This window comes from Coffea arabica, chromosome 4e, assembly GCF_036785885.1.
Source record: "Coffea arabica cultivar ET-39 chromosome 4e, Coffea Arabica ET-39 HiFi, whole genome shotgun sequence".
Lineage (NCBI taxonomy): Eukaryota > Viridiplantae > Streptophyta > Magnoliopsida > Gentianales > Rubiaceae > Coffea > Coffea arabica.
Window position 1 is genome coordinate 4,608,362 of NC_092317.1, and position 26,760 is coordinate 4,635,121.

The window sequence follows — 26,760 nt, forward strand, 5'->3', positions numbered from 1 at the left end:
GGTGGTTATAAGTGTGATTTCTGAAAGTTGGGGGGGAGGGGGGTGCTAGGTGTGATCGGAGAAAACCACAGGGGAGGTTTCTGAAATTGTTTGGATTGAGAATTATTTGGCAAAATTTATTTACTTACATCATCATTACAATTTCCAACACACCTTTTTATCTTTCCAATTATCTTTTTATCTCACATACATCACATCACAAAAAGTGCTACAGTAAAAATATCTCAAATAATTTACAATCCAAACAGAGCAAATTAGTAACTCCCTCCTTTAAGTTCCCCACCTTTTCCAATTAAAAAGTACATTGCTCAGTAGGGACGGAGTCGAATTTCTAGTTGAAATTTGTACTGATACATCCACATGAAGAAGATGAATGCTGGTTGATACCTTTGGCATTTTCTATCTACATCCTCGTAACTTTCTACCTTTTAAAGGTAGCTAGTTTGAAATGAACTGTTTAATAGTGAACAGATCAGAAGTATAGTTGATATTTCGAGATCTTCAAATTCAGCCTGGAGAGTCTAGTCAGATGCCGTGCATGCAGTTCCACACATAAAACAAACCTTGTGTATCTAGAAATCATCCCTTTCATTGTGAATATGCACATAACTTTATATGTAAGGTTCAAATCCTATAAGATTTTTTACTACTCCTGTAACTATAAACAGGGTATCTTGCCTTTTAACGGGTTGTATTTTTTGCAATTAGCTGTTTGTTGCAACAAGATTTTCTTTTTTGTGCCTATGAGTTCGATTTTATGAAATTTCTCCTGTATGTGATGGACACTTTGAATTTTACCAGAGATTTTTCGTTTTTTTACATTCCATTCAATGGCGCTTTGGTTTATACAAGCAACCTTAGAACAGAAAGTTTTAGGATGAATGAGGTGTGATGGAGGAAAAAAGTTGTGTATCTATTGGAAGTCAATCAAGTAACTCTCTTGACCAGAAAAGAAAATCACTCTCGTTTTTGCCAAATGTCCTGACCTCGTCAAGTAACTAGTAATTTGTAAATCAGTGACGCAAAGAAGGTTTTGTGACTTTGAAGCATAAAATGGATGTCACAGAACTGCTAGAAGCTGGAGAAGTAAACGGTAATACAAGAATGTTTCGAGGAAGTACTACTGCAAAGAGCAACGGAAGTATAATAGGTTCGGAATTGCAAAAAAAATTTGTATGGAAGTTACTTAACCTGTTGTCTCTTTTAGTTGGTTTATAGTCTGAGGACCGCATTCTTGTCTTCAAGTGCAATATGAGGACTTATAGTACATTGTGATTGCTGCCTAATTTTTCTGGTTTCAGTGTTGCCAACTGCTGCTGGGACTCATGATTAGTCGTTTCTGATCCAAAAATTTGCCACTTAGCCTACTCATGGTTTCAGGACAGATTAAGGAGATGGGCTAAGCAAGCTCAGCTGGTAGGATGAGGCTCCACAGTCGATAGATAATTTAGGTAGATTCCGTAGACATGCTATAACAGTATGAAGGTTCAAAGGAATGGACGCTTTTCAGTAGGTCATATGTCCTGACTGCTGGTGTGGATTTCAGTATAGTTCCTTTCATGATTAATGTTCAAAAAGAGAACATGTCAAGCTAAGCAAAATCTGGCAGCCTTGGTTTTCTATGGGAATGCAGTGACTACATGCTGTTGAACTAGTGACCTTAGTGCTGTCTTGTGCCGGGTCAGTTCTCTTCCAAATAACACGAGTCACATCTTCAGTGCAATCCTTGGATCACAATCAGGTTTTTCTTCTGAAGTAGATAGTATGTCAAATCCCAATTGTTTGCATCAACCTAACTGTTCTTAACTTCCTGAATCCTGCAACAGAATAGAGCATAAATTGGCAGGGATACACCAGTTTTGTTGGTTATAGGCACCTATATATATATATATACTGCAGGATTTAGATGCTGCTCTAATTTGTCTTGACAGTAATATTGCTGAAAAGAACTGCTTATAGTATATATTATTGCTACAAAAACTATGAAGAAAACAGATTTTTCAGCACACTAGAACAACACAAGGGCAACATTTCGGCTGTTGGATTCTTATTTAGTTTGGAACAAATTGGCGATCATTTCAAGCCGCATCCAGGGGTGATGGAAATCTTCTTCCATGGCTCTTGGTTCTGGTACGGTTGGTTGTTCGTGATTTGAATCGTCAACCTCAAGTAGTATTAGGAAGTCAGACTTCAAGAGCTCTTCTGGTCTGGTGGTGGTGCACAGCTGATAAATCCTGCTGCGACTATTCTGATCATTACATTAACTACCTTATTATTATATGCATAATAAATTTTGAGAGAATGTCTGTTGGTTACACTATCCATTTTTCGTGTACGATTTATTTATTTATTTTCTCTTTAGTGATTAAAAATTTGGATGGAACCAGCTCCAAAATATACGACCTTATATGCGAAATTGATTCGTCCTTATTAATTGATTGAGTCAACTTTTGTTGTTAACGTGCAATATTCATTCTCTCCTTGCTTGACTTTGTGACAAGCAGAGGTTTACATCGCGAGGAAATAAAAGGTAATGAAAGGAGCCTGACTGCGACCTGGGCATGGATACGCGGGTGTTATGGGCTGATGGAGTGGATTGAAAATCTCCTGTTAGATATTGTGTCTCAGTTTCAATGGGTAGTTGTTGGTTCGGTGCTGCTGTGTATCACTGTATCATTCATTCATATTATACTCCTTGGATGGATCTTAGGCGTGGGTAAGATATTGATCTAGTGGTCAATGCATCAAAGACTCTAGAAATTAATTAAAGATCCCAAATTTGAATTTCACTATAATTGGTTGACGTGGATTGTAGTTTTTTTTTTTTTTTTTTTAAAATGAGTGAGAGGTCTTAAAGTCACGATCTCTTACTTGCAATCCCTCCCACCTTATCATCCGACCCAATTCTCCACTACAAATTGTGTGTTACTCATCATCATAAATAAAAAAAAAAAAAAAGCAAAGAAAAACCTTAGTGTTGTGGACTATTAGTAGATATAGGATTCTAGTAGAATGGACATAAATAAATAAAACTTAGCAATATGTGTGTTACCCTCTAATGTACATTTATAAAACATGTTAAATACTTGTAAAAGTGTCTAAAATTCAGAAAATGGAAAATATCCAAATAAGGAGATAGAATAACAATAAATATCTATAACATTCGTATTTGCCTAGTAGTTTTCTATTGTTCAAACAAGTCCGGTTAAAGTTTAATGCATATATACAACAGTTTTATTCAATCATTTTATTATCCACGTAACTTGAATGAGAAGTTCTTAGGAAAAAATATGAAAGGTGGAAAGCCAAACAAAAAAAATTACGTGCAAGGATAAAATGTGCGCCGCACAACAAACACCAGATTCAGCCCACAACTTCATTAATTGGTTTCTTGTTTGACGAAAAGAAGACAGGTATTTATTGCAGGGAAAAAGGAAGTCGAAGGATATGATAGTGACCTCGGTTAGTATTAGATATTTATATGTATTTGCTTACAAGTTTCGACAAAATTGAGCAGAATTCAGGCGTTAGTACGATTAACCGTGAGTGACCTTGATTAAGCAATTGGCTAAAGGTGAATGTTAAACAACCCTCCTGAAATTCTGAACAACCTTTGCCTCTGTTAGACTGCTTGGATTGGGTGTTTTTCAAAAAGCTTTTCTTATTTCAAAACTTCATGCATGATAAACTACGAAAAAAAAAAAATATATATATATATATATATACTCCTTTCGCCTATTTTGATACTTTTATTTTTTTCACACAATTTAAGAAAAATTAGTTAACTTTATTAGAATAGTAAATCCAATTTACTATTCTTCTAAGAGTAAATCTTATATACACTGAGTCAGTGTATACACTATCACGGTTGAATGAATGACATATGAGCAAAATTTAAATTTCAAATTCAAATTTTACACATTATTATATGTCTAACGGTGATAGTGTATACAAGATTAATTTTTTTCTCTAAAATACCCTTCTATTAATATTAGTAGTATGGCTAACCATTATACCTTTACATTAATTGCAACAATAATATTGAAAAGAAGTTGCACCATTCAAGACATGAATCAAAGCAATCAGTGCATAAGATAGGTTATATTCACGGATAACAAAAGACATTACATTTTAAAGAAGTTAAAAGTTAATTATATTTTTTAATTGAAGAATGAACTATAATTTGAAACGGGTGAAAAAGGAAAATGAAACTATCAAAGTGATACGGATGGAATATAAATTAATATAATTGTCTATGTCTAAATAGGATGTTCAATGCATAAATTGTGTGATACACAAAGTCAAGTGCATGTTTTGGGGAGTAAAGTGGAAGAAACTGTAAGTAGGAGGGCCTCGGCTCAATATCTCTCACTTATAAAAAAAAAAAAAAAAAAAAAAAAGAGGTGCATAAGTTTTGTGGAGAATTAATACCCGAGTTGGCCTAATAACTAAATGTAGATACAAGTTAACTTAATTATGACACTCATCTACTACTATTTATTTATACGTGTGATCTGTATCTGCCAGAAAAAGAAAACAAAAGAAAGAAGCTGGGCTGAATTTTAATAATGTTTGTTTTGGACATTTTTGTAATAGGGAAAGGGACCGTGAAAAGCAACGAAAGCTGACAGTCCAACCAAAACCAAATTGATCCTTTATTATCCAATCTCCGCCAAATTTAAAGACTAAACTAAAATCAGCCTTTTCAGAATAGAGGGCCGAGGGACGGTCGGCCGGTCCACGTAACAGTTAACCTTACGATTTTGCGCATGCTCTTATTAAGAAGGAGTCTCCCACCTAAATTGTCTCTCATTTATATATCCCTTTTTATACCGCCTCTAATTTGGGTGGGTCATCCGGAAACCTCCACAGGCTCTACTAATACACAAACAAATTAAATTCTCCCAAAAAAAAAAAATCAATAGTAATTCGCTCTCTTCTAATAAGCATCTCACTTGTGGGGCGGCGGAAATTGGTTTCGATCCGTTGTTCTTAACAAGTGATATTTGTAACTCTTGGCATTGGACTCTAATGATTTATTAAATCAAGCAAGGTAAGGTGTCGAAGGGTTATCTTGGAGTGTAAATATTATTTGTCTTACTTTTTTCTTAGTTAATTATCGAGTTTAAAAATACTAAATTCGTTCTCTCGAACCGACTCAATTATATATATATATATTATTTTAAAAATAATTATTATTTTATTCATTAGACCGAATCTTGACATTCAGTTCGATTAGGTTAAAACTTGACTTAACTCGATTCGTTTGTAACCTAATGTAGAGGTAATAGGTAGCATTCTCTGTGAACCAATTGGATTTGATTGGCTTTTTCTACTACGAAAACAAAACATAGTTAAAAGGCAAGTGTTAATCAATAAAAAAAAAAAAAAAAAAAAGTACCAAATGAAAATAACCTAAACGTAAGTGACCTACAATATCACGAATTTAGGCTCCGAACAATAAATGTTGTCATCCATCCAGTTGACATATATAACTAAGAAAAAGAGAGAGAGAGAGAAGGACTTGAAGAGCTGTTGACTCTTTCTCTATTATATTTCTTCGAACTATAATATAAACTAAATATTACCATTATGTATGTGATGTGACAACAGCAATTTTTTTTGTTGGGTATATAAAAATCAGGATCAAGGATCTCTACCGTCAGTATAGACACTGGAGAGATGTAAACACTCCTATAGTAAAAGTACACATTAACAAGATAAGATGAAAAGATAAAATACTTAATTTTTTTTTTCTCTCATTAAAATTGGTGCCCAAATTTTTGTTGTGTTAGTATTTATATTTATGTTTGTACCGTACTTTGTCACTACCGGATACGGCAAAGTTGTTCTTAGAGCGTTTGCCGACTGTGACAGTTTTCCCATGGTAGACGTGACTCATGGTAACTGGGGAATCCTAGCTAATTTGTTTTGGATAAACCTTCTTGCTTTTAACTAAGGTCACTTGACAATTACTTCAAAGGCTCAAAAGCTCATTCATTAAGTAACCCCAACTGAATTCAACTTACAACGGTTAAATAAATCAAGAGACTTTCTTTCAATTAAAATTGATTTGGTGATATTAAAAATATGCAAAGGAAGATTATATTCTCATAGATTTGGGGCAAGAACAGTCAACAGAAAAACTGTCCAGACCGATTTGTGCACAAAATTTTGTAGGTCTCACCTATAATATGAAAAACGATGTACAAGATGAAATCTGAATCTTATATATATATATATATATATTTTTTAGCCAAATTTTAGCCATTAACCTTCCGGAACGGTTGCTTCCCGCAACCGTGCTGCCCCAAATCCACATTCTTATACGGTGGACAGGCACAGTAATAAAAATGATGATAGTAATTGTTTAAGGCCTGCTCCTGAGAAACAGCAGCATGTGCACTGGAGTCTGAACATTTCTGCAAAATGGTTATGATTTATACTACTAATTTCATTCATTGGTGGAATATATATAATTTAGAAGACAATGGTCAATAAATCCAACAATGGAAGAAGTAAAGGCATCAAATTGATAATAGTTCTTTTTATAGGAATGGACCGACAAAAAGAGATAAGCATAGCATGATGGTTCAACCATCAAATGTTCTTTCACATTTGTGCTCTGAGGATCACTACCTGAAATAAGAGTAGTTCCACTTGAAAGTGAAACAACTATTTTTTTTTTATAGTTATTAACATTAGATTCTGATGTTCTTGTTGTTGCTAATTATTATGAAGCCAGCTGAGATCTAGCAATCCTATGCTTTTAAGCTTGCTTTGCTTTTCTTATTCATTTTGTTGAAGTTCTTGAGCAACTTGCCAATGTTAGCTAGAAGTTGCAGCGTCCTGAAGAGAAGAAATTCCTGATCATCTGAGGTTTAATGTATTTTGGAGATCAATATTTTCTGGAAAAGAGAACAAGGGTGATATGCATTTTTCAAAATTAAAACGGAGACAAATGAGGCTCTAAATTTTATTTTATTTTATTTTATTTTGTTGGTGGTGTAGGATTAGGCCATGACTGATGACCCATGAGACAGCATCATAAATGAAAGAATAGTGTAGAAGACAAAGTGTAGAAGACAGACAATTAGAGAAACGGCTGCAAAAAGTTTGGTCGAGTTAAAAGAAGATTAGAATAGTAATCTTCACATCCATTTCCATCTATGAGTAGGGCTTCAAATGAAGACAAACCATCCCCAACAAATATAATCCCCAAACCAGACAACAATTGATGAATCTGCGCATACAAGTCAAGGTTACTGAAGTTTCGTGTAAAACAACTTAGGCAGGACAATACGTAAAACAAACAGTACCCAGGAGTTGTTTAAAAAAAAATAATAATAATAATCCTGGTTTTCCAGTTTATCAAGTTAAAACGACTTTTCCTATAACCAAGAAATTCACTGATGGAAAGGAAAAAATGCAGAAAAGAAAGGCAAAAATTTATTGTTCAGTCAAGAAGACTGCTCCTCCATTCCCAATCCTTTAAGCCTTCCCATTCATTCATTTCCTCACTAATGCTCCATTTCCTTTTTTCTTTTTTAATTTTTGTTTTTTTTGGGGCTTCAAGACAGTGGTCTGTTTGGACAGAATATTATCTAAAATAATTATTGTAACACTTTTTGTGATGTGATGTATGTAAGATAAAATGATAATTAAAAATATAAAAAAATGAGTTAAAAAATATATTTATGATATAAACGAAATATTATTTAAAAAAAATTATTATCCAAACACTACTACTATTTCCCAGAAAAAAAAAAGAAGGAAGAATCCGAAAAAGGGATTACTCTACTCTGTGTTATTATACTCATCAGCCACCTGCATTGTGGTTGACCATATCCATGGACATAATTGCATTACATGGGTAAACAGCTAGGGTTTCTTAACCCCCATTCTTGGATTTTATTACCCAACTCCCAGCCTGGATCCCTCCCTTGTCCCTACTGCTTGCTTACACTACTCCTCTCTCTCCCAAAACACACACACACACACTTATTGTCAGTCACTCAACCCAACTTCATTCAGTCATATGATCCTTTCCTCATAAAGCTGAAAAACCACAAAAATGCAGAGACCTAACTGAAAGAACTCCCTATCCTTTTTCCCCCATCTCCTTCCCATTTCCATTCCCTTGCTGCTACTAGCAATGAACCCCCTCATAAAAACCATCATCTTTCCTTAAAAACACCCCAAATTGCACGCAGTAGCACACCCACAAAAACACACACTATCCCACGCCACCAGCCCGGAGCAAAAAAAATAAATAAAAATGCAGTCTTTATCCCAAAAACCACCAATGCAGCTCCTTTTCTTCCTTCTCTTCGACCTCTTGGTCGTCTTCACAACTTCCTCAGATCTGGCCTCCGACCGCGCCGCCCTTTTATCCCTCCGTTCCGCCGTTGGCGGGCGTACTCTCTTCTGGAATGCTTCAAACCCCACCCCATGCAACTGGGCTGGTGTGCAATGCGAAAACAACCACGTTATAGCCCTCCGCCTCCCGGGTTCCTCCCTTTCCGGCACTATCCCGGAAAACACCCTTTCAAACCTCACTCAACTCCGCACTCTCAGCCTTCGCCTCAACCATCTGTCAGGGCCACTCCCAACCGATCTTTCCCAACTCACTCAACTCAGAAATCTTTATCTTCAGGGGAACCAATTTTCGGGCCCCATTCCCTCTCAACTTCTCAGCATTCACTCATTAGTACGCTTGAATCTTGGAGAGAACATATTCTCAGGTGAAATACCATCTGGGTTCAACAATTTGACCCGTTTAAGAACCCTCTACCTACAAAGCAACAATCTTTCTGGGTCAATACCCGAGTTAGCTCTGCCAAATCTTGTCCAATTTAACGTTTCTTACAATAGCTTAAATGGGTCGGTTCCGAAAAGTCTTGAGGGAAAGCCTGTCAGTGCATTTTCAGGGAACGCATTATTATGCGGTAAGCCTCTTGCTAATTGTCCTAAAAATGAAACTCCACCTGCTTTTGCGGTGGATAATAATGGAGCTGGAATTTTTGTTTCCAATGGAAGAAAGCATAAGTTGTCTGGGGGAGCAATTGCGGGCATTGTTATTGGATCTGTTTTGGGATTCTTGCTGTTATTGCTTGTGATTTTTGTGTTGTGTAGGAAAAGAAGTGGGCAAAAAGCCAGGTCTGTTGATTTAGCCACCTTTAAGCAGGCTAAAGATACTGATGTTTCTGGGGAGAAACCAATTGTTGAAGGCGGGGAGAGTCATGGTAGTTTCAATAATGCATATTCGGTGGCTGCAGCCGCGGCTGCTGCAATGACGGTGAGTGGGAAAGGGGAGAATGGTAATGGTGGTAGTGTCGGAGGAAATGGGTCGAAGAAATTAGTGTTTTTTGGTAATTCTTCCAGGGTGTTTGATTTAGAGGACTTGTTGAGAGCATCTGCTGAGGTTTTAGGAAAAGGGACTTTTGGAACTGCTTATAAGGCTGTTTTGGAGTTTGGAACCGTGGTGGCTGTGAAGAGATTGCGGGATGTGACTATTTCTGAGAATGAATTCAGGGAGAAAATTGAGGCTGTTGGCGCCATGGAACAAGAAAATCTGGTGCCTCTCAGGGCTTACTATTATAGCCGAGAGGAAAAGCTTCTTGTATATGATTATATGCCAACGGGAAGCTTGTCTGCACTTCTACATGGTAAGTGTTAGTCGAATTTTTCTTCATGTTACTATTAATTTTGATTATATTATGCACTGCAAATTTACTTTTTCAAGTTGTTGTCTTGGATTCATGAATTGCTGTGATTTCTGCAATATCTGATTTCTGTTTGTGGACCATAAGTTACTTTATTTATCTTGTTTTTAGCTGTCGTTTTTTATGAGATAGATTAACGTAAGAAAGCTGCAAGTAGGCGGTCGATCATAGGCTCATAGACAAGGATTTAATTTGATTTGTTAGGAAACTTTGTGTGTCGGCCAGGTTCATTTTACGGAAGTGATTGTCTTATTTGCCATCTTTAACTGAGCTTGTTCCAACAAACACATTGTGATGGATTATCTTTTCTGATTGTTTAATTGGTCTATAATACAATGATGAAAACTAAGACCACTTGTTCTTTTGTCTATGAGTAAGGTTTTGTGGGAGTAATTGTAATTAAATTATCTTTAGCCATTTCTCTTTTGCTTCTGTTTCGTCAATAAGCTTAATTTATGGCTCTTTTTGCCCACAATTTATGTGGTTATTGTGTGATCATCTAGTTGTGTACTAATTACTTGTTTGAAAAAACTGCAACTTCAAATTCCTTGTCAAAATATCTTAAATTTTAAACATGCTGCTGTCCTATTTTGTTTCTTTTAATGTTTCCAACAGAACACCTATATTTGGAAACAGAAAGTAACTGTAGTTCGTTGGTTTAATCTTATTCTCTTAATTGCTTTGTATTCTCCTGCTCAGGAAACAAAGGAGCTGGTAGGACTCCATTGAATTGGGAAGTCAGGTCTGGTATTGCTCTTGGAGCTGCGCGTGGCTTAGAATATCTGCATTCTCAAGGTCCTGATGTCTCCCATGGAAATATCAAGTCGTCCAATATCCTGCTCACCAAATCTTACGAGGCACGAGTCTCAGATTTTGGCCTAGCTCACCTTGTTGGACCCCCATCCTCTCCCACCCGAGTTGCTGGCTACCGCGCACCAGAGGTGACTGATCCTCGAAAAGTTTCACAAAAAGCAGATGTCTACAGTTTTGGTGTATTGCTTTTGGAGCTTCTTACAGGGAAGGCACCTACTCATGCCCTCCTGAATGAAGAAGGGGTCGACCTACCAAGATGGGTTCAGTCAATAGTACGAGAGGAGTGGACATCTGAAGTGTTTGATCTTGAGCTCCTCAGGTATCAGAATCTTGAGGAAGAAATGGTGCAGCTCTTGCAGCTTGCAATAGATTGTGCAGCCCAATATCCTGACAACCGACCTTCAATGTCTGAGGTCGCAAATCGGATTCAGGAGCTCCGTCGATCAAGCGTGCGAGATTATCTGGAACAGTCTGATCAAGTCCATGAAGCCGACTAAAAGGTCGACTGGCCATTCAGGTGTGCTGCCACCATTGTACTAAAGAGGAACCCAAAATGATTCAACCTACTGCCCATTTTAGAGTCTTGTCTGTTATTGTTGTTTGTTAATTGAGGCCTCGTTTTATTTTATTGAAATTTAACAGTACACGTTGCTTTTCTTAAAAAAAAAAAAAAATTTAATTCCCCTTGTAGCAGCCTTGTCTTTTTTCCTCTCTGGGGCCTATCTGTTCCATTGTTCTCGTTGTATGGGTAATGGTTGCTGTAATTATGACTTCACCTTTTCACTTTACCTTTTTCTTTTTCAAACATCTTTGTTTCCTGAACTTGAGATTGAAACCCTTTTTACCGTCTTTTGGCGGTGTGTGGTTTGGTTCTTTTACACTTTTTTCCCTGGTAATTAATTCTCTGATCCTCCTCTAATTCTGTTGATTAGGGGAAGAGCTAATAATCCTGTTAAAGAACTTGCCTTGATAAAGATACCCTCCGCTGTTTGTTGATCTCTTTTGCCTTTATCCAAGCCACAGTTACAGTCACTAATAACCTATCTTTCTTGGAAGTTGGTCATCACTTTTAGCTGTACCTCCGGGGTGTTTGGTTCCATACTTTTAAAAAAGTGTGATTTTGGTGGTTATGTTATTAAAGTGAAGGCAGGATAGCATATTGGTGGCTGCTGGAAGGTTCATTCCATGTGGTTGTGAATCTGTCGTCGGCAAATGATCTTTATAGTAGGAGTGGTTGATAATTAATAGGTGGAATTTAACCAAGTGAAGACTATAAATCTCATGATGTTCACTGGCTAACAAGAGGAGGAGGAGCGGTGGCTGGTGAATATTTTTGGCTTTCTCTGATTAACTAGGAAGGAGCTACAAAAAAACCCCCCAAACAAGCAGCAATTGCAAACCTAACTTAATTGATTATGGTGCAACCAGTGAGTCACCCTTGGCTGGAAAGGATTTTCAAAGTTTCCTCTTGTGACCATGAGAGCTAGTGAAAAGTTTGTATAGTTGATGAAAAAACAAAGGGTCTTTGCATGGTGGTCCAGCAAGAAACCGGTGATGTGAAATGGTGGGTAAGCAGATCGTTTAATGTCATGGTGGTCCTTTCATGTAATGTTAGAAACTGGCTAGCATCCTAAGCTTGAGAGATTCAAAATCTTGAGAGACTTGTTGTACATGTCAAAAAGGGAGCTAAAAAACAAAAGTTCCATGACTTTAATCTTCTAACCAAATATGGAGATGGTGAGATGGTTTTCATTTTGTCTCGTGGCATTGAGCTGGCCTACTATCTTTGTCCCAAATATATAATTCTGAGATTTGTTTTATAGGAAAGATGGTGGTTTCCACCATGTGATGTGATGCCAGGCCAGCAATTATGTGCAAGAGCAAGACCGACCATTCTTCACTGTTCACTACTGATTGCGCCTTGCCGCCAGGTAACTTGATGCTGCTATAGGCGTTATGATAAGTTTGTGTAACTTTCCACCTTTATAGAACCATGAATCCCGTACTGCAGATCCACTCGGCTGGCAGTGGCAATAGCATACGAGAAAAGGAGGTCATGAGCTTCAAGCTTCGTGCCACCTTACTACAGCCAGTCTTTCTAGCTTGTAGTTCACTACAGAAAGAAAGTACTAAAATTTTAATGCAGAAAATGATTAGAAAGGGAGATAATCCAACAGGCGGGTGATTACTGATTTACAAATAATCCAACTTTGATCGGATTTAGCTTCTGCATTTGCAAGAAAGTCAGCCACACTTATTTCCTTCCCTCTTAAAGAAAGTGTGTTGGTGGATTAGCACATCCATTCCTTGGTCAGAAATCTTGCAATCCTCCACATCCCTTTGTGAGTTGATAGATGTTACTAAGGTTCATAAAAATGACAGAGACTCGAGATTAGAGTCCTACATGAACGAACACCTTCAGTTCAAGTTTGAGGTAATCTCCAGAGTCTATCAAGCCAAGAAAAACAGAGGAAAAACAAAAGAAACAAAGATTTCTTTTCGAGCAAGGAAAAATATGATGAATGCAGCATAATTTGCCAACATATTCATGCAGTCTCTTTAATTTTCCGGGCACCCCAACAAGAAAGAGAACAAAGAAAGACAGAAATGAATGAATGGTTGTCAATCATCAGAACGAACAAGCAATTTCTTTAAGATTCACTAGAATAATTATTGTCATCAATATCTCATCTAAGCTTTGCTTCAAGACACAATTTAGTGGAGTTTTTCTTTGTCGTTGAATCAAAGGAAGATCAAATAACTGTAGAATTAGTGAAAAGGGATAATTAAACTATTCTCAATACCACCTAATCCACACACACAAAGGATCCCAAATTGGGAATCTTTAAGCCAATCTGAGTCGGTCAACAGCATCATCAAATGAGAAGGAGCCATCTAAGAATCTTCCATGCATTCTTTAGTAGGGGGAGGGGGCTCTCTCGTACCAACTCTCAGAACTTAAAAAGGGGTTACAATTTCTTTGGATACTAGTTCTGAGAAGTGTGAGCATACAAATGACTTGAATTTTCCTTTCTTTCCTGTTCAAAATGAAGAACCAGGATCTTTAGCAGGAATTTTAGAGATTACAATCAAATCTAATTTGGTGAACAAAACAGGTCACAATCATAATAGTGTCCAATTTCACATCATCCTGTAACTTATAACCACCAAAAATCCAAAGGTCTTTCAAAATTTGAAATGATGTCACAGTTGGGAACAATGAATACAAACAAAATCCCACCTCACAACGTCTTTAAAAATTTTTGAAATAAGTATTTTCATAGCCATTCTAATTCGATGACTTTTAAATAGGTTTTGTTACCACGGCATTTGTTAGGAACCGGAATTCATGCATACATATTTTTTTTTCCCCAGTAGTAATTTTTCTAAGCTATGAAAGGCAAAACCGTACTTGAATGGCCTAACTCTATCAGTGTTTGTGGTTGGTTCCTTTCCACGCAAAAATAAAACGATAAAAAGAACACCTTCTTAATCGTTTTGGAGAGGGGAAAAAAAAATCAAATATGTGTCTTTCTTTTTTTGTCAGATGAAGCTGTTTTTCTATCCAAATTTGAAGGCTACCTTATCCACATTCAAAACTTCAGCTATAAGACTGGTATTTGATATCAAAGTTAAAGGTGTAAAAAGCACGATCCCTCCTGTTTCCCCTTTAGTCTTGGTTTTTTTTTTTGTCAAAAAAAATGTCCGATACTTGATCGCTGTGCAACCAGAAAAGTTGTTCTCTCATGGACCCCCCACACCTGTCCATTGTACAAGCCCCAAAGAAATTTGGGCCCTAATTCTTTTCAAAAAATTAAAACGCAGTTTTAATTTTTTGGGCTCTTATGTAAAAACCCATAAGCACCACCAGAAAAATAAATAATAGTAACAAAAAAGGCAAGGCAATCTGGCCATGAAACACTCTTTTCTTTTTTCTTTTCTTTTTTTTTCATTTTCTTCTTGTTGTTCCCTCCGTCTGGATTCCAAATTTTTGTGGTTCAGTATCTGAAAATCCAAAGAGAATTGTTTCATTGCTGTAGAGAAATCTGTACTTAATTAGAATTTTCAAAGCTAAGACCATGAATTCACGCAGGCCCAGCTAGCTTCAAAGAAAATCAGAAACACAAATTGGCTTCCTCAAAACCAAATAATAAACCAAATTCGACTGTAAAACTGAAAACCCCCCAACACATAAGGGAGGGCTGTTGCCTTTCTACGTAAAAGCAAAAGTCCTGCGCAAATTATAAGCCTTTAAGCTGCCTCTCTATATCTGCAATCTGGAAGTAAAGCCACAGCAGGTTAGCATGAATTCAAGCAAGCAAAAAGGCATGGAACCGCTAGAGATTTGCAAGACCTTTAGGAAAAGACCATACATTTACAAGGGTATACAAACTGGGAGATACTTTGCCTCCACAATGGGTTTTGTACTGCCAAAATCGCTCATCTTGTCATGCATTGCGATTTGTCGACTGATCGTCTTTCCAGCCTTTAGTAAGCAAGTCATAATTGATCGATGCGAGCTGGGACAGATTCTGGACGGCAAGATCAAGTTAAAAGATGAGCTAAAATGCGTATTATCCAACGGTAACATAAATTTAGATTCTCAATTACAACGTATTATCCAGTGTACAAAATCAATAAGACGCAAGGCCAGAACCCCCAAATATATGACTAACTCCAAACTCAATGGCTTTACTGCATGGATAATTGCAGTCACTATGAAGAACCTTAAAAGAGGAGCAGATAAAATCGCTAATGAGCACGCATCTACAATGTTCTTCAACAAATAACAGGATCTTTTAAACAGTTTCAAGGCATGTATAGCAAATAGATATCCAACCAAAACTATCCCAGGTTTACCTTGAATGAGAAATTGCTAAACGAGTAGTTGATGGAAGAGTTGGATTCAAATTCTGTAAGCCCGCCGCATTCATCTCCCTACAGTTCATTGGTTCACAAAGAAAAATGTTAAAACCAAATCCAAAAAACTTGTACAATTTTCCAAGTTAAACGAGTAAACCAGAATACCAGCTCATCATGGCGATTGCTTGGGCAACTACTACTATCACTCATGCTACCATTGTCACTGGAATCTTCAAATTCACTGGCTGCATAGACATGCTCATCTGAAGGGTTCCATGAATAACGACTGGTAAAGTAACTTGTATCAATTGCATTCTCCGAAGCAGGAACAAAAGCAGCCTGGGCAAAGCATATGACCGAAATGAGAACATTTAACAGAAATACTCGTGGAAATAACTTTTTAAGTTGTCACCTATAATGTAACAAGTAGGACATCCAGATTGAAACAGAAACAACAGAAAAAGAAGCCGCACCTTTTGTCTAGCTAGCGTGTCCCAGTTAATATCTCTAAAAAATGGATGTTGCTTCACCTGTATGTCAAGTTAACTTGGAATGATGACCAAATTGTGAAACAAACATTAAGATCACAAAGAGAGGAAGTAGGTGATATTACCTCTGATGCTCCTCTTGCTCCAAGTCTTTGATTAGGATCTTCTGTCATCAACCTATAAGTAAAAAAAGCAGCAGTTTGCAGGTCAAATAATTCTTAACTGCAATACATACTCAAATTAAAGAAGCAAAATGTCTGCTGCATGTCACATCATTAGAAGAATAAAAGCACACCAAAAGGAAAGAGAAAGAGAGAGGACACTAGCTTAATAGTAGATTAACTCATATAAGATCGCTTAGACTTTCAAAACAAATAAATAAGAGCACAGGAATATCAAGGAATTAGCTCTAATACATACAAGTAGACATGAAAGTAAAAATAGTAAGAGTTTTTCTTACTGATCAATCAGATCCAGTGCCTCAGGACTCATCTCTTCAGGGACCCGTGGCCAAGGTATCTTACGGTTCAGAATATTGTCAAAAATTTTCTACAAAAAAGCAAAAGAAATCAGAGATTATTCTTCTGAACATACTAGATAAAGAAATGAAGCTTTATTTATTGATGTGTTTAACTCCTCCAACTACTTTCAATTAATAAAGCTATTCAACAAGACGAGCAGTTCTCATTGGCTTCTACACTTTTTCCCAAGACACTTAAAGAAAAGTTCCAAAGTTTTCCTTTGTTCCATTCGCTCAAAAGGATTCAAGGGAGATAGTGCAGCAAGAAAATAGGAATTAAGTTCTGCATTTAAAGCTTTCAAAAGATTAAATCTATATCTAGAAATACCCATGGGGCTGCTTCTTAGAGTCGACCTTTTTAGCTTAAAATCTACTAAACGTACAAGTCACAAGTGAAGAAGAAAACCACAAAACAGCTCTTAGCTAAAAAAATTGTGATTAGTTGATCTTAGGTAATCCAGAAAAGGATCACAAATGATTCTCGTAGAAACATGAATAGATTAACATTGGTACGCACCTCTGGATAAATTTCATTTTCCGCTAAAGTATAAAAGAGATTCATCTCAAAAGAGTATGATTATGTGTGTCCACACATGGACCCTCTAAATGGCAACTCTAATTCCTGAATTACTCGACATAATTGTAGATTCTTGTTTAGGACTTGACACGAAAGAAATAACTCGTTGAACAATAAAAACATAACAACATTTGTGAATACAGACATACCAAATCAGCATAAACAAGCATGCACTCATACAAGCACAAAATGTGCTGAGAATGCGAGAGAGGACAGAAAAAAGTTAGACAAAATGTCCAACAAAATAGAAAAAAAACCCCCAAATTAAACTGAACTTTTGCATAACCTTCACAAGGATACCTCTTCAAGATATAAAAAAGAACAGTTATCATTTCAAGAGATAAGGTATTAAACAAGAACTCCTGTGGAAGATGAAAACCTGAGGATGCTCCGCGTTGAAAGGTGGGATACCAACAATTAGTTCGAACAATATAACCCCCACTGACCACCAATCCGCAGTAAATCCTGAGAAAATCATATGATGGCATATCGCAATCAGAGAGAAACATGCTTCTCAAGTAAACCAACAGACGCAACATAAAACTCTCAGCCCCATGAACCTCAATCCATGGTGGTGATTGAAGAGAAAAGCAAAACACCAAATTGAAATAAAGCACGTCTGCAACCTTTAGCCTACTTTGAAAAAAAATTCTTGTTTTTCACCAAATAGGTTTCCAAAATGCACTCAAGATTCTTCCCAGTACAAACAAATTACGAACGGGAAAAGCAGTTTGACAAAGATTTTTGGCATCCTGAACATCTGAAGTGAAAACATTGTGTAATTGATGAGTAGAAAGTATGCCCCTTTGGATGATCCTATGTCAATTGCAACAGACAACCAGATGCATTTAGCACATTCATGCAGATACACAAACAGATGTCCATAGGTGTGTAAGAGCTTGGACAACTTAAAACATATAGAGAGAAACGGATGTTAAATGGAAACACCAGCAACAAGAAGACCAGAAGAGGAAAGAGACTCCATTTGTTATAGCACAAGCAGAACAGAATGGGCAGACTCACTTTTGCATTTGCATATGTATTATGATGCACTAGCAAGAATGACCTGGTTTAGTCAAATTAGGCATGGTACTAGCAAGTTCGGGAATTAAGCAAGGAAAAATTTTCTGAATATATGAAAAGAGATACCCACAGCTTACATACCATGCCCCATTCCCAGAAGGATCTCTGGGGCCAAATAGTCAGGCGTACCAACAGCAGAACGTTTCTTACGCCTATCTTGACTGTCAGATGCAGATATGTGGGAATCATCCTCCTCCATCAGGGATGTTCCACTGACTGCTGGACCAGATAAATCATCAGTACTGTTGATGAGACCAACTTTAGAGAGCCCAAAATCTGTCAACTGTTAATTAAAGAATCCATCAGATTTCCTCACTAACATGAATATGAAATACAAGCTAGCAAAACATCTTGCTTTGGACATTCAACCCTCCACCACTTGCCAGACCCCCAATGACATGATATAACAAAAAAACCTAAGCAAAATCAAGCAGACATTTCAAAGTATCGTGCCAAAAAAAGCCTAAGCAAAATCAAGCAGACATCAAAAAACATGTTCGGGACCTGGAGCCTTCACAGTTCCCCAAAAAATCTACAGATTTCTTAAACAAAACCACCACTTAAACCTCAGTTGTGTATAAATCAGCGGGAAAGACTCAAGATAACAGCATGTGACAAAGTTGATAACCAAGCTGTACCAAGTTAGACAAGAGTACCACACAACTTGAGCATACCTCTTTTGTTTAATTTAAGGTCAACCATCACTCTGTTTGGCAATTGGATAAATTAGACATTTTAAATAAGAGTAAATTTCAAGCATACAGCTTAACAAACTTATTCCAACTTTTAAAAAAAATAATAATATAAACCATGTTAACAAGAAAAACTTGAACAATAACATTTACCTTTATATGACCATCATGCGCAATTAACAGATTATCAGGCTTCAAATCCCGATGAACAATGCGCATGGAATGCAAGTATTCCAAAGCAAGAACCTGGCCACATAGTAAGTTCAGTTGTCTGACTGGTGTTCATGCAATTTAAATTTATTCAAGTGGAAGCACTTACAACTTCAGCAATGTATACATGAGCTACATCTTCATCCAAGCACCCCAGATTTCTTAATAATGAATAAAGATCCCCACCATTCAAGTACTCCATCACAAGGTACAAGTTTTCCCGACAAGTAAACGAGTAAAAAAAGCGAACCTAACAAAGTAAAAATCTTCAAATAAGAATCATAAAAGAATTTTCAACCTATGGTAAATGATACGCTAGATAGACCTGCTCACCACAAAAGGATTGCGAACAGTAATTAAAATATCGCGTTCTGCTAAAATACTCTCAACAGCATTCTTGCGTATCATATCTGCCTTCTTAAGAACCTGGAAAAGATATCAGCCAGTTAATCAACAAGCAGACCCACAAGCTGGAAATGAGCAAATAGAGGGAAGTTTGAGCTACCTTTATCGCAAACAGGTCCCCTGTTGTTCTCTTTTTGGCCAGAAAAACACGGCCAAATGCCCCCCGACTTATTGGTTTAATAATCTCAAAGTCATCTATAGAGGTCCGATCCCTACTGGAATGTATTGGGCTTGTTCTCAAGCTACGTACAACATCATCTTCCAGAGGAACATCTTCATCTATGACAGTGCTCGATATGTCAACTTTGTCATCATCAACTAGCTCACAAAGTTGCAAATATTTTTCCCTAAACAAGTAACATCCATCAAAGGTCAACAATTAAACCTTAGAAGTACGGATTTAGCACATTTCAGCCAAAAAAAAAAAGGAAAGAGGGCTTCCATTTTGCTTTTCAGATCCGGTGTTCTTACTTGAAACCTTTGAGGTATGGATCGACCATATTTCAGAAAAAACAGAATAAATGGTTTGCGATTTTGCTACTGTGGCATAGTCTTCCCACTTAGTCCCTACCTCCCTCCCTCCCTCCATCACTCCCTTCCTTCTTTGGATATATTATTGGTTGGAAAAAATCATGTGGGATTGATATAGGAACTCTCAAGGGTGAGTAGTTCTAACGTGGACAACATTACCATCATCCCTGCACGAAAATTTAGAAAAGAAACCCACCTAATGAGCTTCTCTATACGTGCTCCAAAAGTCTCAACGGTAAGAGCGTCCAGCTTTCTACGATCAATGACAACCCTCAAGTCTTCAAGGCAAGTGAGCAAATATGGCAAAGAGCGTTCATCATCTAGGGGAGTGTTTGCAACGCATCGAGCAATATCAGCAAGTTCATTCATCTGCATTATCAAGTTAGGGAAGTCTTAGTTTTGGTATCCATACAAGCTAGCATTCCACCTCGAGAAGTCTACAGATTTACATGGCATAATTTCAAATTGATCATCCATTTTTCACTCCTCTGCTTATTTAGTGCTTTAACAATACACATGGGCTTAGCTGCTAATATCTTGTTTTGTTACACACTACAAAGAACCAAAAAGGTGAGTCCCAATCCAACTGTCCATTCTTTTAGCAGCAAGTTATCATTCTATTTTAACAAATAACTTTTCCAAAATATCCAGGAAGACATCCAAGATAATCTCCTGGATAAATAACTTTTTAAGTTAACAGTATTTCAATTTGCATAACTAGTTAGGTTCAACTAACTGATATACTGTCACAGACATTAGCTGCTTCATAGCTGGATAAAATGGACATTTTCATAGGAGACAGGTACTCCCCTCTTTTCCTTTTCCCTCGATCTGTTTTCTATTAGGTGGGCAACAGTGACCAGCATCATTACCTACCAACATTATGGAATGATTATGCAACTCCTGAGGAAAAATTATATGCCATGCCATTGATGCACAAATAATGACTTTATCTATAAACTAAAAGTAAAGTGGAAAACAGTAATAAAAGGAATCAGCCCAGCAATAAAAGCTGAAAGTCTCTTGATAGAAGAAGAAACTACCAAACCATTAAACAATATTGCATTTTCTCTAGTTGCGTTTCTGTAACATAACAGACAAAGCATTATGTCTCATCCTTTACAGTATGCAAACTGGTTGGCCATATAAAACTCATTATAGGCAGTCCATGTCCACATAATATTCTAACAAGATAAGCTATGACCCTAAAATGGCAGTCAGATGGACTGAATAATGCATGCATAAAAATGTTCATTCTGGAAACACTTTGCTTCTGAACTTTGTGACGGCATATGATTCATAAATTGAAATCGAACCCAAGGTATCATCTACAATGGCAATTTCCAACACCACCGTGTTATCAGTTCATTAAATAAGTTGCAGACAGTCTAAATTGGAGAATTTGAGAAGCTCTGGTTGCTTTCTGTTCGATAACCTTTTCTTTTTCTAACTTAGAGAGTTGAGAGTGGCATGTGCGGGATTGCACTTACTTACGATCCAAAGAGCAAGAAACAAACACATTTTTAGTAAGGTCACTTGAACACAAAAACATAGAAAAGCTGACCAAACTACATGGTGACTACATTGATTTACTATCTTTATTCAAAACTTACTTGTATCATGCACTCTTTATTCAAAATTTACATCTTGAAAAATTACCGATGTACAGGTATAGACATGTACTCCTGTTTTTAAATTTGACTTAAGAAAGCAGATGAGAAAAACCACAGAAGTTCGATATTGAGTTAGAGATTGTCAAGTCATGCAACAAGTGGAACTACCTACAGCAGAAGATTAAGGAACCAAAAGACAAATTCAAGGACAATGAGTTGTTTTCAAATGAAACCAACCTGGGGAATATCATCATGTTCGGAGTAAGCACCTTTTCCTCCCAATAACAAGTCAATCTGGCTGGTCCGTGGCGTCATCAATGGGGACCTAGGTGTCATGCTGCCTGCTGATGATGTTGCCATTCCTTGATCAGATTTGGGACCAAAACGAGTTCTACATGACATTGATGGTAAACCTTTCAGATCTTCCATGAAAGCAGAATTATCTACTTCTGGAAAACAGTCGAGCATGTCCTCTGAGCCTCTTCGAGACCAATCACTCAGTTTTGGAGACACCATATCAGACTCTTCGGTTACACTTGAGTTTGATACCTTTGCAGCCACACCATCAGGACTCCCTACAGTATGTTGAAAATCTTTATGAGAAAATGATTCCATTAGCTTCTCAAGAGTTTCGGATATCCTAAGCAGGCGCTCATTGACACTTAGACCCTTTTGATCACAACGATCAGCAATTGCACAAATCCTAGAGTGTTCTTCCACATGTAAAGTAGGAACCTCTTCTTCACAAATGCGACAAATTATTGAACTCTCATCAGATACACTTGGTTGGTCTCCCCAGTAACCCCAGGAAACTTTATGCTGGTGCTTAATTGGAAGGGAAGAATGTCCCTGAGTATCTCTGGCCGAAGATACTTCAGGAAGCTTAGCAGTAGCTAGGTCGCCATCCTGAAGTACCCTTCTGTTGTTTAATATCTTGGTAGCTTCAACATTACTATCATCCTGCTCCTTCAATGAAACAGCTTCTTTTGGGCTTTTTGTCACAGGGGAAGGAAATTTCTTCCAAGAAGCCATCCGGTCCCTGCTAGGAGAGTCCAAGTTCTTTGCAGCATCAGTAGGCGATAACAGCAAATTTCCCGGTTTCACACCATGGTCTTTCTTCCATTCCAAACCACGCTGCTCTTGACTGTAAGATTTCCGTGTGGTAGAGGTCTTTGATGCCTTTGAAGCACTAGAAACCTTTCCACCCATTCCAGTGGCAGAAGGAATGCGATTGTCCACAGGTTGAAGCGATTGACGAAGCTGGAAGGTGTTTTCGTCCTCAGCAAACCCACTTTCCTTGTGAAACTGCAACAATCTAGTACACCTAGTGAGGATAAAAAGCATGCGTGTATGAAGCTGCTTCAGCACACCCATGGGAAGCTCCTGACGCCTATCATCCAACTCTTGCACAATGCCTTCACACTGAAGCCAGAATTCCCCTGCTGGTGTCATAGCACAACTCCGAGCCAACACTAATAAGTCCTCAATGGTTTCTTGCCATTCAGGATGGTTTTCAGCATTCTTTTCCAGAACTCCAACTAAATCTGCTGCAAAAATATGCAGATCAGCATCGACTTCTTCCTTTGCTTTGTCAAACCTTGCCCTTATCATCCCCAAAACCTCCTGTTGCAATTGTTAATAATTATGCAAATACGGATTTAAGTTGAGCAACATCTAAAAAATTAAGCAACAACAGCAAAAGAAAGTTTTACTACCTCCAAGTTATTTAAGCCTCGAGGCTTCCAAAATGGAAAAGGTCGTACACCTTTCGAATTTAATTCATGGGAGAAACTTTTGATATCCCCAGGAAACCTCTTCCTTGGTGCACTTGTCACGCGAAGTATAGCTTGAAAGCGGGGAGATTCCGATTCTTTTGGGTTATCACATTCATATGATGTCTACATAATCATATCAACGTCATTTGTACTTAAATAATCAAGGTTAAGCCATTGGTCAACTCAATAGGATGATTGGGAGAATTACCTTCACGTCTGGAGTATAAACATCGGAACTTCTTGGGCCTCCAGAGTGGTCCCATGAAGAATTGAATCGCCCTATTGACAACTCAGAAAATTAGAGAAAGAGAGAGAGATGATAGAGAGAGAGGGGCTGCATAGAATTGTATTGCCATTTATTCAGCATTGGTAGTCTTTGATCATTAACAGGGAATACTGCATAGAATTGTACAGGTAGCATTTTAGCTCAACTGAATGTGGTCCAACTACGGTAAAGAGAATAGTGTTCTATGTGGATATGATGAGAAAAAGAATCCAAAAGTTCCACACATCCAAAGCAGCCAGACTCTGGACAAGGTAAAAAAGAATTTCATTGTTCTATACTAGTGTAACTTCAAATACAATAAAACCAGTTCTTAAGCTCAAACCGCTTCATTTGTTATAATACAATTTAGATTCTATTCACCCTCAGAAATCTATCAACTCTCTAAAGGTACCTAAAGACTGGTACATGTAGGTGGTCAAACAATACATGGGGTTTCTTCAATTCACAACTTAAATGTCACAGGCAAAGCCATCCTTACAAGCATATCAATAGAACCAAGTGGCATGCTGAAAGGCTCTATTACCACCAGAGGCCACTCTAAATCAAGACTACTGATAATCACATATTTTCATGATTGATGAATCAAAAAAAGCCAATTAACTAATCTATGTAAGTATATTATTTTTGTTGCCATTTGAAAGGGGCATCAAGATCATGCCTGAGATTAGGATTACATGTTTACAACCTACTAAAAAGGATTTGGTTCTTCAAAGCTGAATTTAGTTTCAGAGGACCTTGAGGGAATTTTAAGCCTGGAAACTGTGGCAAAGGGCCATAAACATAAGGGTCATTTGTTACTAAGACCTCATGTGGAGCTGTTATAAGAAAACCTACCACCCGTGTAACATTCGGCCTATTCTGTGAAATAAGATTATTGCAACTTCGGCCATGTGGGGACTACCCAACAGCACTGCATTTAACGCCATACAAACCAGCCTCTCGTCTACTAAAGTCATACAATCTGCTATTCAGCCAGCGATTTTTTTTTTTGGGGGTTCTTCAATTGGGATTGCGCCTTCACCTAAATTGTTTATGGCAAATGAATCTTCAACTACTCCTGTATTGCTGCTCCGAGCTCTGTATCTCCCTCCCTAATTTTGCACTATCTTCTAATTTTCAGACATATCACATCTATTATGTGCCCAAGCATATGTTAAATATCCTCGAACAACTACACCTATCAAATACTAGATGTAAACCAGAAGGAATGCATACAACCTTCATAAAAGACATTCCAAAGAAGAGAAAAGTAACTCACAGTGGCCTGAAAATGTTCGCGTGCCAGCTAACACTCCATTTAGCAATTATAGATTGATACTTATACTTCAAATTCATGGTCCCCATAGGATATAAATCTAACTACAAAATTCAACTGATTTTTCTAGTTTATTTGTACCTGCACGGTCATCTCAGGGAGTCACCTATGATTTAACCCTATTACCACAGTCTATTTTTCTGTACACTAAAACTTCTAAAGAATATCCCGTGATCATTAAACTCCCTGCCAAACTATTAAATACACGTCTCAGCCGTAAATTTGGCTAGCTAGAATGTCAAACTCCCAAAAAGGAGCAATCTTGCAGCCAAAATCTCACGGCATTCCATTTCTTATCAGAGAATCCTATAGCATTTGACGGATCAACAATCACAGTGTCCTTATTCCTTCAAACGTGATCTCCACATTTTACAATGCCACATTATGAAAGAGCAGTTCATATGTAACTGACATAATCAATTTTAGTTAGAAAAACGTACCAGCTTCAGTGGAGGAATCTGCATTCTGTAACCTCGATGGAGCCTGGACATGTGGGCTCTGCTCCCTCGATGGTCCACTCTCAGTCGACATACTATCTGAGTTGCTGCCATTATCAATCCAACCAGCATTTTCTATATTTCCAATCAACTTCTTTTTCTCCTCACCACCACCTCCATCCTTCTTCACACCACCACTCTTCTTCCCAGACCCCAAACTCGACCCACTATTTGCCCCACCACCAATAAACGCCTTCGACAAATTACTAGCCCCCAAAGCACTCCCCTTTTCCCTCCCACTCCCAAACCCCAAAAAACTCTCCTGAGGCAACGGCCCCGATCGCGTCTTAATCTTATTCAACCCCAACGACGAAGCCACTATCGGAGACATCGACACCGCCGCCGCAGCCGATGGAGTAGGCCCAACTTCTTTCCCATCTTTCCCCCCTAATTTCTCAACCCCAATGCCTTTTTTCGACTTCAAACTACTCGAAAATCCTGTACTGGGCTTCCCCAACTCCCTAGCCTGACTAGAACTGGAACTTTTCAAAAGGGTTTCCTTCCCTTTCCCATCTTTCTTACTAAAACCACTAGAACTAGTACTAGTACCGCTACTGACGGGAGAATTATCTTTGGAAGAAACACTAGCAGATTTAACTTTCTTTTTATCCGATCGGATCGGGGAATTCGATCCCCACGATCTCGGACTATTAGAAGATCCATCTGGGCTAGAAGTATCAGATTTTTTAGAAGAAAAAAACCTGCCTTTGAAAACCATCTTTTTTTTTCCCTTTTATCCTTTCAACTTTAATTCACAACAGGGTTTCAGGAAGATGGGTTCGCTTGAATTTGCAGCCCCAGCATAGGAACTATGCAGGGCCGGCGGTTTTGGACTAAGGTAAGAGAGTTGCCATGAATGAGGAGTGATGCAAAGCTGGGCATATGTGAGAAATAATGGAGAAGGAGTTTCTTTTACTTTCCTTCAGGTATTAAAAGGACTAATAAATTTGGAGAGAGAGAGAAAGAGAGAAAGAAGAGAGACGGTGGGTTTTGATCTTGGTTGAACGTGTTTGGACCAGACCAGATGGGGCTTGTGAAAGACAGAGAGAAAGAAGTGGGGTTGATTCTGTTGAAGGAAGGAGGAAGGAAAAAGACTACGACTGTTGAGGAGATTGGATTTTATACCTGTTGTTTTTTTGAAACTTTGGGACGTTAATTTAATTTACTGAGATTAATCCAAATGGATAAAAATAGCGAGAAAAATTAGGGACATGATTTCGGTTATATTTGCATTGTAGTTTACTATCGAATTTATTTTTTTTTTAACACATCTTTCAATTATTCAGGTATATCAAATTATTATAATATATTTTTTCTACAAAAACTTCTAAAAAATAGCAATTCAAAGGAGATCAAAATGTTTTTGC

General features: G+C 37.6%; 2 protein-coding genes and 1 long non-coding RNA gene across 4 annotated transcripts; 2 read left to right on the plus strand and 1 right to left on the minus strand.

Moving 5' to 3' along the window:
* The first annotated feature begins 8,134 nt into the window (after positions 1–8,134).
* On the plus strand, positions 8,135–11,231 carry LOC113742279 (probable inactive receptor kinase At1g48480). Its single transcript, XM_027270085.2, has 2 exons — positions 8,135–9,668; positions 10,425–11,231. The coding sequence occupies exons 1-2, from the start codon at positions 8,279–8,281 to the stop codon at positions 11,033–11,035; spliced, it is 2,001 nt and encodes a 666-aa protein (XP_027125886.1). The 5' UTR covers positions 8,135–8,278; the 3' UTR covers positions 11,036–11,231.
* A 1,130-nt stretch (positions 11,232–12,361) lies between these two features.
* On the plus strand, positions 12,362–12,770 carry LOC140005937 (uncharacterized). Its single transcript, XR_011813486.1, has 2 exons — positions 12,362–12,469; positions 12,550–12,770. It is a non-coding gene; the product is annotated as an uncharacterized lncRNA (long non-coding RNA).
* Positions 12,771–14,544: 1,774 nt separating this feature from the next.
* LOC113742663 (probable serine/threonine protein kinase IREH1) lies at positions 14,545–26,485 on the minus strand. 2 transcript variants are annotated; one of them, XM_027270554.2, is made up of 18 exons: positions 25,337–26,485; positions 23,504–23,574; positions 23,236–23,418; positions 21,758–23,143; positions 20,104–20,276; positions 19,477–19,723; positions 19,305–19,397; positions 19,081–19,221; positions 18,915–19,007; positions 18,151–18,352; positions 17,366–17,451; positions 16,350–16,438; positions 16,015–16,066; positions 15,875–15,931; positions 15,567–15,740; positions 15,399–15,476; positions 14,912–15,070; positions 14,545–14,815 (listed from the first exon to the last, which is right to left on the minus strand). In XM_027270554.2, exons 1-17 carry the CDS (start codon positions 26,109–26,111, stop codon positions 14,987–14,989), a joined length of 3,984 nt encoding a protein of 1,327 aa, XP_027126355.1. In that variant the 5' UTR covers positions 26,112–26,485; the 3' UTR covers positions 14,545–14,815; positions 14,912–14,986. The 2 variants fall into 2 exon arrangements, with proteins under 2 accessions (XP_027126355.1, XP_027126357.1); XM_027270556.2 differs by lacking the exons at positions 14,545–14,815; positions 14,912–15,070; positions 15,399–15,476; ... (2 more) ...; positions 16,015–16,066; positions 16,350–16,438 and having other exon boundaries at positions 18,140–18,352; positions 25,337–26,257.
* Positions 26,486–26,760: the final 275 nt, after the last annotated feature.